General features: G+C 27.6%; 1 protein-coding gene across 6 annotated transcripts in view; it reads left to right on the top strand.

The window, feature by feature from the left end:
- LOC107446553 (methyltransferase-like protein 25B) overlaps positions 1–10,874 on the top strand; it is a 43,518-nt gene extending 32,644 nt beyond the window's left edge. For all 6 annotated transcript variants that reach the window (XM_071184369.1, XM_071184374.1, XM_071184373.1 and 3 more), the window contains 5 exons: positions 188–318; positions 5,135–5,253; positions 7,964–8,093; positions 9,232–9,419; positions 10,774–10,874. In XM_071184369.1, the coding sequence (XP_071040470.1) occupies positions 188–318; positions 5,135–5,253; positions 7,964–8,093; positions 9,232–9,419; positions 10,774–10,871 (666 nt within the window). In that variant the 3' untranslated portion in view covers positions 10,872–10,874. The remainder of the gene's footprint in view (positions 1–187; positions 319–5,134; positions 5,254–7,963; positions 8,094–9,231; positions 9,420–10,773) is intronic.
- Positions 10,875–15,275: the final 4,401 nt, after the last annotated feature.

Raw genomic sequence — 15,275 nt, 5'->3', positions numbered from 1 at the left:
ATTTTTAACTTTAATGATTAATGTAATTGTTATGTATTTTATTTATAAGAATAAAGCATAACTGAAAAATCAATAATAAAATTTGTGGATAATTACAAAAGTGAGTTTGGAAATATCAGAGATTTTTTTCCTCTTAGTGTTAGTGTCTACCCTTAATAATGAACTTGAGTTGTGCATCCGTTTTCAGGAGTTTGCATTGTTAGGTCTTCATACGTGTGGAAGTTTAGCAGAAACCGTGTTGAAATCATTTGTGGACTTTGATGAATCCAAAATATTAATTTTAGTGGGATGTTGTTACATGAAAAAGGAACCTGGCAGGTAATATATTTCTCAATTGCATCTTTGTAGTTTTATGTTTCACCTGTTATGCTATTTTAGTTGGAAAAGCATTATTTGTAAGTTTTTGTTATTTAAATTTAATTTAGAAATGCTAATACTGTGTATTATTTTAGATATGCTTGTTTGTGTAAGTTTGTTTTAAGTCTTTCTTGTTTTAAATATTCTGATTTAGACCTATCTTTTCTGACAATGATGATAACTTCAAAATTCATTTTCAAATTCATTCTGCCAATGATGATAACTTCATAATTCTTGAACTACCCTAGCTACCCTACCTAACTTTTTCAATATGTTAAATGTACTCCAATGAAACCCACTGATTGCTAATGAAAATTTTAATTGTAAACCAAAAATATACATTTACTCTCTATATATATATTCTTTAAAAAAATTAACTGCTATTAAAAAAAATTTAACTCAAGTTTAAACTACTATTCTCATGGACATGCTGAAATAAACATTTTCATTGTATTGTTATTGCTGACCCCAGATAAAGAAAACTAAATTACGCAAGTGAAAGATTTTATTCAATTATCATCAATGGCTTTTGAGAAGAGAAGAACTTTTTCTCTGATCAAATTGAAGCTAAGGAAAAGGTTTACCTTACTTCTCATTCCAGGGATCAACATCATTCTAGATGACAAACTGTATAAAAATATCCAAAACTTGAATGACTAAAAATTAAAAACTATGTAAATTGACAAAGACGCAAATCTAGAACTACACATTGAAGAAACAAGAATTGGCAACTGGCCGATCTGTGTGCACCATAGTGGCAGACATCACTATGATGCCACACATCATACTGAGAAGGAAAAAAAAGAGAATATTAATAAGCATAATTTGTAATAAAGTTTCAAATGTTCATTTGTTTTCAACAGTCTCATTTTAACCCATTTGGCATCAAAGCTCCCATTATGGGAATAAGTACTATTTTTTTTTTAAAGTTTATTTTAAATATTATTAAATTATAACTATATGATAATTTTATAATAATTTTATACTAATTTTTATAGGAATTAAAAATAAGCAAATGATAATGATTATTAGACAAATTTGGGACTTTTTTCTGATCTTTATATTTGAAAGTATTTCTTAAAAATAATTTTCACTGTTATAGCTTAAAATTTTGTAAATTTTAGTAAATTTTGGTGACTCTCAATATCCTACTGAAATCAATTAAAATAATTTGTTGTAAGTAGTTGATTATGACATTTCTATGGAATGTTGGGAGCTTTATTGTGATGTATTGTTAAATACTCATTCTTTTCAGTTCTTAACATAGAAATTGAATAAAATAAAATTCTACATCTCACTTTGTCTATTTAAAGTTCTAGAATGTAATGTAGGCAGACTTCTTGCTGATATTTAGGAAATCTGTTAAATGTTGTTGTTCACAATTTTTTCTCTTTTTGTAAAGCTTGACCTCCCATGAAATGTTTTCTCAGTCACACAGCATTTCAGATGCTGTGTGACTGAGGTCACACAGAAATTTATTTAGCCTTTTTTAGTATCCTGCACTGCAAAAGGCTAAATAAATTTTTTAGAACTATACACTATTTTATAGAAACTGGTTCAAAACAATTTAGATGCAAATTTTTTGTAAATAAAAAAAATACTCTTTTGTGGTGTATTGCATTCACCTAAATAATGTTTATTAGTGATTCACACAAAATAAGAATTTGAAGAAAATTATAGGTATCAAATTAAATTTGCTTATTTGTTAATTTATTTCTAAATTAGATATTTTTCTAATTTATGTTTGGCAAGAAAATGCTCTAAGTGTCTAACGTCGGTAAAAAAATTTTTTTTATGAGGTTTTTCACTCCTTAGTTGTAGAGTCAAAGAAGTTAGGGAAGAAATTCTACTGTTCATTCCCAAAGCTCTCATTTAAAATTCCATAAATTTAAAATGTCATTTTAAATTATGTTTATATTTAAATAGACATTTAAAATGATGTTAAAATTTGTATATCTTACAATACCAAAGTTTTTGATAATTGTTAATTAAAATGACAAATCAAATAACTGTAAAAAAAAATTTTTTTTTCACGTGGAAATATTACTGCATAAAGGAATTTTTAATTGTGCACAAATTCCCCCCCCCCCCTCCGTTTCACTTGAAAAGATTGCTTTAGCTCCCATATTTTAAAAGTTAGAAGCCCAAAATTATATAAAGGGGGTGGGGGCATGTTAATTTATTTTATATTTTGCTAACTGTTTTTGCCAGTACAGAAATGTCTTAGCAGTTGGAGTTTACTTTGAAGCATATTGAATGGGTATATGTAATTCACATAATATTTTCAGGATTAGAGGAGTTCTGGAATTTAGTAATTTCATGTCGTATTTCAATAGATGAAACTGATGAACCCAAGATCACCATATTTAAAAATATTCTCAACAAATTCCAGTTTCTGTTAATGCATCTTTAATTTATATACTGTCATTTCACTTTATTGGTTGGTGTCGTATCCTCTATAGAATCATATTTCATGGTGTGCTTGAATAGTTTTTGTTATTTCTATGGCATTAAAAGAATACAAATCCTCTTCTGTGGGGTATTTCACTTTATTTAGATAGCTAATATATATGTTTCCACCAAAGATAAAAACCTGTTCATAGGAACATTATCTGCAGATTAAAATATGGTAGTTTGTTAGAATGCTGTATCAATCGTTTTCTGCAATTTACTTGGGTAAGGTGTGCATTAATTGTTTCCATATCATTAAAGTTCAAAAGTTTGTTTCTTGCATTTTATTGTATTCATTGAATTAATTCTTTAGATATTGCAGAATAAATTCCTTAATAGTAATAATATTTTAAATTGCCTGATTTTTTGTAATATATTTTTTAAAGGATTCTATCAACTAATGTTGTCACTTGATTTTGTAGTTACTGAAAAATCACATGTTAATTTAAGTGTACAGAAACATTATTGTTGTTCCACTTTAACGTGTGCTTAGTTGGTAATGTGAAGGTTATCAAGGTAGTTTGCAGATGACCTAGGTAATGTGAAATAGTTTTTTTTTTGGCCCTTTAACGGATCACCCTATTTAATCTGCACATCAGCTGGTGTTAGAATAACTACGTTATAGCATTTACGTAAATCTATGTAAAAAAAATAAATTTTTGGTGCAGAAAAGTAATGGATGTAACTTCAAAATTTACAATTATTTTTAATTCAGTTACTAAACTTATCTCTTTTAATGAACATGTTTTTTTTATAAAACATATGATAAACATTATCACTGTTGTTCGCTACTTATCTTTTATAATTTCTAGTTGCCTCTTTGCTCTTTAGTTCAAGTTTAATTTTAGCCAGGATATTTTGTACGATTTTTTTAATTTCTGTTTAAAGTCAAACAATATTCTATAGTAATTATTTTAACTTTTTGTTAACATAATTTAAACTGATTAAACTGTAAAGTTGAATATACAGTATTCAAAATACTTTTGAAATTGTATAATTGTGCAACAACTTTCGATTATGTATTATTATACAACAAGTATTTTGTTCAAATTTTTACTTTACACGTATCACAGTCCCCTTTTTTTGATTTTAAGATAAGTAATTATGCTTTTAGATTCTACATTTTGGTTATTATTTGATAGTTATTACTGGGCGTGTGGTGTTTTTAAAAAGCGCTTAAAGATGCTTATTTTCGACTTTTTATTTCTTAAAAGCCCTTAAAGGTGCTTTTTTTATTGGGTGTTTTTAAAAAGTGCTTAATTTTCCCTGTTCAAAATTGAGATTTTTTCCTCTTTCCCATGTCAATTTTCGCCACATGCAAAAGCCTGGGTTTTTCATTATTCTATTCAACGTTTTCACAAATCATTCAAACATAATAAATTTCATCATACGGATGTTCCGTAACGTAAAAAAGTGTCAATAATTTTACATGTTTCATGAAATGTTTGCGGGTCCACATGTGCATATACTGATCTGGATTCAGTAAGAATTATTTGTGCACTATCATGTGCAACTCGGCTGCATTTTGCAAGAGATTCTCAATTTCAGGTTTCATTTTCCTTCCTCTGAAATCGAACCAAAAAATCTATCTTGTTATGATGGCTAATGTAATCATGAAAGCGAGTTCTTTGTCAGAACTAGTTATTTTATCATGATCATGTAAAGTCTTTGGAAATTATTTTGCATTTTGCTAATGTATATAGTGCTTAAAAATATTTTTTAACTGCTTAAAAGGTACTTAAAAGGTGCTTATTTTTTGTTGAAAGATTAGGAAGAAAAGGAAATTAGTTATATAAACTTGAGAAAAGAAACTAATTGCTTTTTTTATTATTTTTAATTACAATTTTTATGAGTACTTCCAGTTTTAAAACTGTGTTCAAAAATTACAACTACAAAGGGTTCAACTGCAAGGAAATGTAAATTTTTTTTAAAAATCATCATAAATTAAAATTATATAACAAGTGTTGTGTTAATTTTTTTACGTAACCTTGAAGTTAGTTACTTAAATAATACTTAACTAGTATCTTTTCCCAAAAAATATATTGTTAAGGCTTAAATAAAATATGTTCTTATTATAAATTACTTAGCGGTTATTTAGTATTTAAGAAGTGTGAAAAATACTAATAAATATTAAGAAAAAACTAAATACTTAAAATTTTAAAACTGAAATTTAAAAAAAAATGTTTTTGTACAAAGTAATGTCGAGTATTCCTGTGGTTAATAAATGTTTTTTTTTCCATCTAAGCAACTTGGCATTTTTCTGATACATGTGCAAACATGGTTGTGTGAAATTTGTAATTGTAATATAATTTTTTAATGGTTTCAGTGAAACAGAAAATTATCCATTGAGTTCATTTGTTAAATCATTGCCAAACCATGAATTGAGCTATGAAGCTAAAGAATTGGCTTGCCACGCAATCGAAATGTATATTAAGAGATTGCAAGGTATGTAAATTTTTTTTTTCCTTGAATAAAAAATTCAGGCACTCTTTTTAATTAATCAATATAGTTGCAACTGAAAGAAACCCTTTTAATATTTTTTTCTTGCTTTTTTCTAACTTTGAACAAAGTTTGACAAAGCAAAAAAAAAAAAAAAACATAATTTGATATCAAGTAAATTTAAGTTTTGGTTCTCAGTATCACTTTTTTAAAAGTAAAGCTAATTGAATTATAAAAATTGCACAGGTGTGTCATTCAAAATTTTGGAATTTTTTTCCAGGTATTTTCAGGTTACATATTAAAAGGAAAAGTAGAAAGAAATATTTATGGAAAAAAAAAAGGTTAACATGCCAAATGTATAGATAGCGCCAGAAATATTCAATGTGCATTATAATTTTTTGAATCTAAAAATATATCTTGAGTAGTCTAAATTTTAAAAATTTGGCTGTGTGTGACTTGTACCATAACTGAAATTGTAACTTTTTAGGAGGGCCACTCTTCTTATCACAGGATAAATTTTTGTCTTTATATATAGTGAAATATCGGCTAAACATTCACTCTTGGGACCGAAAAAATTGCCCACTTACGAGAGTTGTCTGTTTATGGGAAGGGTACACTAATAAAAAAATTAACGCCATGATTTTTTTAAAAGAATAATTGTAATGATATAGAATTAATTCAATAATCAACAATAACTATATTCAGTGATATTTGTTTAAACTGATTAAAATTTGAAAAATATTTTATTTTTCAAATGCAAACAGAATAGATCAGAAAGTTTGATATATGTATGTAATTCTAGATGTAGCAACTGAGAAATGAGTGTGTTTTTCCTATTTACACAGACATTTAAGTTAGTTAGGTGCTTTTAATATTATGGCGCTTCCTGGGGCGGTTTAATTATTAGGTTTACACCCCCTAACACCTCCCCATCACTTGATAGGAAACTTCTAATACCTGTTTGAAAGTAAACCTCCCACGATGCACAGAAAAAAAGAACGCAGCAATGCATGCATGTAAGGCAAGAGGGCAGTTGTTATCTTTACAATTGATCATCTGTTAAATGTCTGCATAACTGTTTCATTTATATGAACACTTCAATGACTAAATTTCCGTTTTCTTTTTTAAACTCAGCTGTGTTAAATACAGTTTCCAAATTGATTAAAAATATCAGAAATTTTTCAGTGGGGAAGACAAATTGAGAGCAGTTAAGGTGTCAAACCAGTTTGTGGCATCACATAACCAGTATCAGAAAAAAATCAAAAGAAATATATTTCACATAAACTGTATTATTTTCTCTCTTTTTGTTTCTAAGATAAAGGAAGGTGACAGGAGAATAATTGATTCTTTGTTGAATAGCTTAACAATAATTTTAGTTGTGGATATGGCAAAAAATTTACATGCTTTAAAAATGGGAGAGCATTGCATATCTTTTTTTCTTAGAATTTAAAGCAGAAATTGCTTTTTTCCCCTTTCAAATTTAGAAAATTGTGACCAGTTTAAAGAGATAGAAATGCATAGAAAGTACATTATTGTTTATTCATAGAAGATTCACGGAGAATTAAAAATATATCAGTTAAGGAGGGGGTATCTGTTGGCGTTTTGTAAGAGTGTTCGTAACATGATGTTTCACTGTGTATATGTCTATATATATATATAATCAAAATTTTTAATTTTACACATTTGTAAGATTCATATTATAATTTCTAGCTTTCATTTAATTTTATGGGGAAAAAACAACCTTATGAAATAAATTTAGTCAATTATAAAATTTTATACTGATGAATTGAGGTATCATTAACTTGTTTACTATTTTTTAGAAGAATGCAGTAATGAAGTAAATCCTCGTTTTAAAAAATTCAATAAATGTCTTTGTACTGTTAATTTGAAACGACTTAGAATCAATTTATAGTTCAATAATTGTAGAATTTTTCAAATACTAGTTGTCAGTGGCGTACGCAGAATTTTTTCAAGGGGGGTGCTCATGATTTTCTGAAACTACTAAAAGAAATTCGAGTATGTAATAAAGCACTATTATTTCCCTAATTTAGACATCTAGACAGTTTATAAATTTTTTTNACGTTTTCTTCAACAGAAGTGTCACATTTCTGTTCTACAGAAAAACTTACATTGGTACTAGATGCTGTCACCTCACTAATTTCAGGTCGTGATTTTTTCTCAAAATATGTCAAAATTGTTAAATTCTTGCGTTTTGACATCCTAAAGATCCAAGAACAGCAAATATATATATTGGCACAGAAATATCCGCTATGCTACGATCTTAAAGTTTCGAGCTGGAATGAATAAGTTCAATGAGCTCAGTATCTCCAATAGTATTGTTACTGATTTCTTCACTAGTCGAAATAACGACGACGACGGGTTCGGCGATTGAAAGAACTTTTTGTTAATTCTTCTAATTCTTTTTGTTTGTTAATAATTTCTACTAAAATTTTCAATTTGCCATTTTGTCTGAGCTCAAGGGGGGAGTTTAAACCCCTAAACCACTCCCTTGCGTACGCCACTGGTGGTTGTTCACAAATGCATTTATTTTTAAACATGATATATGACTGTATTTAAAAATATTGAAAATTTTTTTAATTGAAAACATTAAGTTTTGATTTAGAAATATTTAACCCAATTTCAAATTTTAAAGACATATTAAGTCTTCTGATTGGTATTAAAATCTTACTTCACAATTTGTTTTGATCTTCTTTAGATAATGCCTCATCGTTAAAGATACACTGCTATCGAGCTGCTCTCGAAAAATGTATCGTAAGTCATTACCCGAGCTTAAAGCATCTGGGTTTAAGGGGAGTGAAGCATGCTGAATGTCTTGCATTTCATGAGTGAGTTAATAATTTTTTTTTCTCCAAATAATTTTTGTGTTAGTTCTCACCGAATTTAAGTTTTTATGCCTTATATTTATTATTGTATTTAAAATATTCATTTTTTAAATTTTTTTTTGTGGAGAAGTAGTACATGCATGCTAAAAAAGTTATTTAGAAGTATCAATACCTAATTCTGTTTTATTTAACAAACACGAACTGTCTTCATTTTTCCAAGAAAAGTAGCATATTAAATTGTTTGCTGCTTACATTAGTAAAAGAAGTATAATTCTACTTATACATTTTGTACTGGAAATCATTTGTGTACTAAATGAAAGAAGCAAACACCTTAATAACAGAGCTCCCAAATGGGTTCTCTTTTACCTTCAAATTCCGATTTTTAGAGTGAAGTCTGTTTTTAGTCCTCTTTTGGATACTAAGGCAATCTGTTTAACAAAATGTTTTGATTGCGTTAAAATTGCAATAGCTGCTAACTTTGTGTGTCTTACCTCAATTTTCTTGTTGTTCGAAAGTCAATTAGTGGACTCTTCTCTTGATAAATGAGTACCACACTACCTGAACTTTAGGATCGTTTACTAATTATATTTTTCCATGTCGATTCCTGAAAGTCGATTATGACGATACTTCAAGATATTTGTGTCCCTTTCATTAATTTTAAATAATAGATAAGATTCTTCTTTTTTGTTGTCTGTTTTCCATCAAAAGATTTCTTTAACATTATGTATTGGGGGCCAAAGTCTACAAAAATGATCTTATCTATTCTAATAGACTTGTTTCTGAATTTTGAAGACTCTTAAATCATGTTATGTATAAAAAAAAGAAAATTGATTAATTAAATTTTCCTACCATGAAATTTACCTGTGTGAATTGAAGGTCATATACTTTTTCACTCTTTTTAGAAATTTCTAGCTATACATCATTTTTGTAAGATAAAAATTACTACTTACCTATTATTATAAAATTATACTATTGAATTCAGTAAAAGGAGACAATAAAGCTGAGACAATTTTTTTAAAGATGTAGATTATGTGTAGCATAATACAATATACTGTTTTGCTTGTGGAATGTCAATCAGTTACAGATGGAATTGACCAGATATCATTTCAAAAAAGGTAATTGTAACTGTTATTATTTGTAGGTATGCGGAGCAAGCACTGTGTAAAGTGGATGTGAAAATACCAAAAGAAACTCTGCTTTCCCAAGAAACGGTTTCCTTGCTCTCTCGATGGAAGGAGGTCCTCACATTCTACTCCTTAAGGCTAATCATTGCACCAGTTATTGAAACTCTCATCTTAATGGACAGGTTGCTGTATTTATATGAAAAAGGCAAGTCTCTCATTATTTTTTTTGAAAAAGCCCTTTTCTCAATCATCAAAGGGTCATCTTTTAAATATATTTTATTCTTCTTAACTTCCTTTTCCAAATAAACTGATGTTGGTTATTTACTCTATTCTGCAGTATCTTTTGCTACCTGCAAAATACGGAGCCGTCAACCGATCAGAATTTCAAAAATGTAGTATTTCAGATGATCCTAACTTTTTTTTCTGACAGAATTATACTAATATAATACTGGCATCAACATGATTTGTGTTAATAAAACATGGTCAGCATCATCAAAAACAATTTTTGACTGTTTTCAATTCAAATTTTAAAATTTTTAATGTTGAAAAGAAAAAAATTCATATGGGATAGGATAAGAACCATTTTTTCCTCAAAATCTCTTCTTTACTAGCCTTTTCTTCTTTACTTTACTTTGTTTGCGCACGGACCGTTTTCCCCAGCTGAAAACTGAGTTATCTTAAAAATGCAACAGACCCAGTCGTCTTTTTAGTCAAAAATGGATATAAATCAATCTTTCCCCTTCATGTGTTATTTACAAGGAAAATGGTATATGTATAATGTTTTTTGTAAGAGAGAATGTGCAAAATTTCAGAACTTTTTTTGAATCATAAGTTTTTCTAAACTTATAACCTTTGATATTTTATATTATTTTTGTCAGTGTATAAACTAACTACAGTTCTAAAAATTATCCTTGTAATGATATTTATTGAAAAAAAATCTGAATGACATTAAGTGTAGCATTCAATCTTGATATCGAATATTGATTACTTAATTCGAATATTTCATTGGTTTTTATGCTACTTAAATGGTTTCTAAGTTATTCCTGAAAAATACATTTTACAATAAAACTTGTCAAGTTCAAAGAATCACATCCCATAGGAAAGATAGTTATTAAAATATATTCCACTTAATGATTTATTTAAAAAAAATTAATATGTTTAAATCAATGATTTCCTTAAAAAAATCATAATTGATTTAAATCAAGTGATTTAAATTGCGATTTTAATCATGAAATCTATCTAACCCTGGCTATGATATCTAAACATATAAAATTATATATTTATTTAAAGATTCCAATTAGTATTTAAAACAGCTGAAAATCTTTGGAAAAATGTTTTTTTTTTTAATTTGGTTAATTTAAATTAAAACTAATATAAAAAAAGGAAATATTTAACTTTTAATGAGAACATTATAAAAAAAACCCTATTTTTTTCTACTTAAAAAAACCATATGTGTTTTTTATTTTTATAAATTTTTTTAAATGATATCCAAAATTTTATCGAACTGGATGCCATTTTATTGTCTTATAATCCATTTTAATAAAAATTATTTTTTCCAGGTTGTCCTTGTTGTGTTGCCCCAGTATTTGACCCAACACTCTCACCTCGAAATTTTGTATTACTTTCTGTGAAAGTCAATAAAGATGGGTCTAATTAATTATCATTGTGTCTTTATACTATTAATTAAGTTTATACAAAGCTCGCTTTCTATACGGGGTGAAAAGAAAGTTGATAATCAATTAATCAGTATTGATCCGCGAAACATAGACCAACACTATTAATTAAGCTAATAAAATTTAAGGAGCGGTAGCGCTTCGCGCTGTCGTGCCACAGGTCCCTGGTTCGATCCTCGGGGCCGGGCAAGGTTCACTCAGCCTTTCATCCCTTCAGTGGGTCAATAAATGAGTACCAAGCATGCTTGGGAACTAAACACTCGGGATTCCGTGTTCGGCTGACCACCTGACCGGAACATCTGCTCCTGCACCCCAGAGCCCAAGGTCAAGAAAACTGAGATGGGCACAGTAGGCCTTGGCCCTCTATGGGCTGTCGCGCCACTGAGTTTAGTTTAATACAATTTAAGATTTTTTTGCTGTCCTTCCCTGTTCTATGTTATCCCTGACTCTATGTTATCAAATTAAGCAAAACATGTTTTTTTTAAGAAACCAAAATAAAAGTTAATTATGCTCAGTATTATTTGGCTACTGCTAGAGCACAACTCCGGATAATCAAAAATGTTCTCCGGTAATTATCTCTTTCGAAAATCACATACTGGGTATCTTGATACCATATTAGTATACATATTTAGTACCTCTGAAAATACCACTTTCGTAATACTACAACTACAAAAATCAGCATCCTTCAAAAAATAATATGGTAGCAAAATATAAAATTCTTTTCTTTTTTTTTTAATTCGCTGGTAAGGCATAATTTTTAAATTTTTATGTTTTATTATAACAAGTCATTTTACCACAAATTTCTATTTTAAGTATACACAACTTTAAAAAAATACACATATTGTTGTACTTATTAAAAAACTATTTGTGGTTAAATCCAGAAAAAAAAATTTAATTAAGAGAAAATAAATAGTAACAATTAATTTTTTTATAATACTAGATAATTTATTTTTCCTTACGGTCAAGTAAAATGTGATAAAACAAAACGCACTGACGAATTCTGCTATGCCCGAGTTTTGACGGGATAATAAATATTTGCAATGTATACATAATCGAGTTAACTAAAAAAGTAACACACATTAAGATTCAAAGAGATATCAAAAGTGTTCGTACACTTCCAATGATTCCATCCATTAATTTAAATGAATATTTCAGAATGGATAGGATATTTATTCTTTTTGTAGTAAAAGTGCATGGAATATTTTAAAAACGAGGCAAAAGTTTATTTTTAAGAAATCAATTGTCAAAAAGTAACAAAAACGTCATCTCGCAAAAGTCATTGTCTTTGATCTCTATGCAGACTATGGGACTGTGCAATTTAGGAAAGGCAAAGATTATGGTGGATGTGGAAGACGGGGTTAGGATTCGGTTTTTAAATTCTGTCCGTGTTCACACAGAATGATTCAAGTTTGTTCGCAATTGGGAGCGGTAATTTTTTTCTATTTTAACANATTTTTAACTTTATTAAATTCTCTAAAAATTAGTTGGTTATAATTTAATAATAATGGATTTTATATTGCACTCCTTTTCTGAAAGCTTTTGAACTCCCATTCAAAGAAATCTGTAAATTATTTTTTCTCAGCAAACCAACCAATCACGCATTTCCCCCCACCACTAACAGCAATGTTTGTTGACAAATTGTTACAATTCTTGCATTAATGTTAATTTTTTCTATTTCATTTTATCCTTTTATAGTATATTTTTATTTTGAAAAAAGTTTTTTTTAAGAACTAACTATATATCAAATTTTACGGCTTTGATGGTAAATATTAGTTTTTTGATTCAAAATTCAAATTGTATAGTTATCACAGTATCGAAAGTTCATAAATGTTGCTTGCATTCCAGAGATGATATTTAAAAACTATTCCTCTTTTTACTTAAAAAAGCTGACAATGACTAAGGAATATATAGGAAACATATTAAATGATGTATATATATAAAATATAATTTTTTTTTATTCATATGTGTATAGTCAGGAGAAGGAAAACGAAACTTAGTGTTTTTGTTCTGCACTGTACAAGATTCCAGTTGTTCAAACAAAAACAATTAACTATTCTAAACTAAAAAACTGTGTGTTTATATTGGAATTCTTTAAATGTTTTAATTTCAAATAAGAAAAAAAGTAAAAAAAGTATAAATTTTAAGGAATTTTATCTATTTTTTTTCTTCTATAGAGTATAGAACTAAAAATTAGACAATTTTACATTTCTGACATTTATTTATTTTTTTATACTGAATTTTTTAAAATAAAATTGCTATTTCAAAATACCATTATTTTAAAATTTGACTTGAGATATTGGTTTAAGGAAAATATGATCAGTGAATTTTATAAAAAGCACTGCTAAGATGAAATACAGTATAATGCAGTATACAGTACAGCTTTATATTGAAATGTAATTACAGTGATTCACAAAAGTGTTGATACACTTATGACTTTCAATGAAATAAGACTATCCATTAATTAAAATGAATGTTTCAGAATGTATATTTAATGATAAAAAATGTGTTCAAATCTTAACAAAACTGAAATATTTTAAATGACAATATGAAATATTTTAAAAACAAAGGAAAAGTTTATTTTTAAGGAATCAATCATCAAAAAGTGACAAAAACTTTATCCCACAAAAGTCATCATACACTTTTGAAGAAAAAACTCAGTCTATTAGTAAATATAATTTTTCGTTAAATTAACATTTAGTGGAGTTTCCTTTAGCATCTGCAATAGCTTTTAAGAGTTGAAAATATGTGTAACTAGTTTTTTTTTTTTGTCAGGTGAAATTAGTGCAGAATATTTTCTTAAAATTTTTACAGAAACTTTTACAACACTCAATTGCAAATTTATGAATTTTTCCACAAAACTTATAATTTTAATCTCTGATATGAAGTCCTTCTTTTAAGCATTTTATCGCATATTGACAGTTCAATTGAATACAGTAAACTAATTTAACATATTCATTACTGATTTACCTCGTATGAAGACAAATAATCAAATTTGGTCTATTTTATTACGACCACAAGTCATTTTTAAATGATAAAATAAAATACTACGGAGTTAGCAAGCAAAAATTAAAATATAATTTTGCTATTATAGGTTTGATACTAAATTGCTAATAAAGAAATAAAAAATTAAATGAAAAATAATTAAATAAAGAAAGCAATTGACGATAATTTTAATTCTGAGATCCAAAACATTTAAATGTACGATGACTTTCGTGGGGTAACATTTTTGTTACTATTTGATTAAAAAATTAACTTTTGCTTTGTTTTTAAAATATTTCGTGCAGTTTTGCTATGAATAGATTACACATCTTATTATCAAATACCCATTGTGAAACATTCATTTTAATTATTGAGTTTTTATTTCCTATTTTAATGTAAGTTATTAGTAAGTGAGCACTTTTGGGAGCCACTGTAATTAATAAAAATTATTGAGATATAATCACCTGAAACGGTTTTCTTTTCCTTAATGAAAATATATTAAACAATACTTATCCAAGGTTTTATTGGTTATTCACATTATAAAGTAACACATTAAATTCAATAAAAACAATTAAAATTATTCAATAAAAACAATATATTCTGCAAGCTAAACATATTATTTTCTCCACGTCTTAATTTTTTGAAAATTAATGTTGTACCAGAACATTAAGAAATAATAAAAAAATATCTTGTAAAAAAATAATTTTTTTTCAAGATATGTTTAAAAAAATGACATTTTGAATAAGATATTTTATAATGCAGACACTTTTCTTGTACACATCCTACACTTTATAAGAAAAAAGGAAAAAAAAAAAAAAAACACAAACCTGGAGATTTTAAGATTTTTACCTGGAAAACCTGAAAAAATCAGGGAAATTTGAAATCTGTTTTGAGTGGCCACCCTGCAAAACTCAATGCGTTAAATTTGCTTTCATCAGCCAATAAGACATTATTGACACGTTGGAGGTTTATTTATCATTGATTTTGCGAAGTGAAGTTTCTGTTCTTTGTAAAAACAAAACACTTTCTGCTGACAGTACGCCAACTTAATCTAACTGCTCTGAGAACTAGTTGAAAAGTGTCTGGTGAAATTTGAGTAGAATATTTTTTATTAAATCTTGCAGAAACTGCTGCATGAAACTCTTAAACGTGAATTGATGAATTTTTCCACAATTTTCATAATTTTAATCTCTCACGCCGATCTGAATTCCCTCTTTTAAGCGTTTTATCACATACTGCTCAGTAGAATGGGACAAAATGCAGCAATATTCCTTATTGATTTACCACTAAGGATGACAAATAATCAATTTTCAAAAGTTATCTGCTGCTTTATTCTTAATACGACCCATTTTTAAATGATAAAAGAAAATATTACGCATTTTTTTTTTTAACAAACAAATATAACTTTA

This window comes from Parasteatoda tepidariorum, chromosome 8 (assembly GCF_043381705.1).
Source record: "Parasteatoda tepidariorum isolate YZ-2023 chromosome 8, CAS_Ptep_4.0, whole genome shotgun sequence".
In the NCBI taxonomy this organism is placed as follows: Eukaryota; Metazoa; Arthropoda; class Arachnida; order Araneae; family Theridiidae; genus Parasteatoda; species Parasteatoda tepidariorum.
The sequence above is the reverse complement of the archived record's forward strand: the minus strand, read 5'-3'. Positions and strand labels throughout refer to the sequence as shown.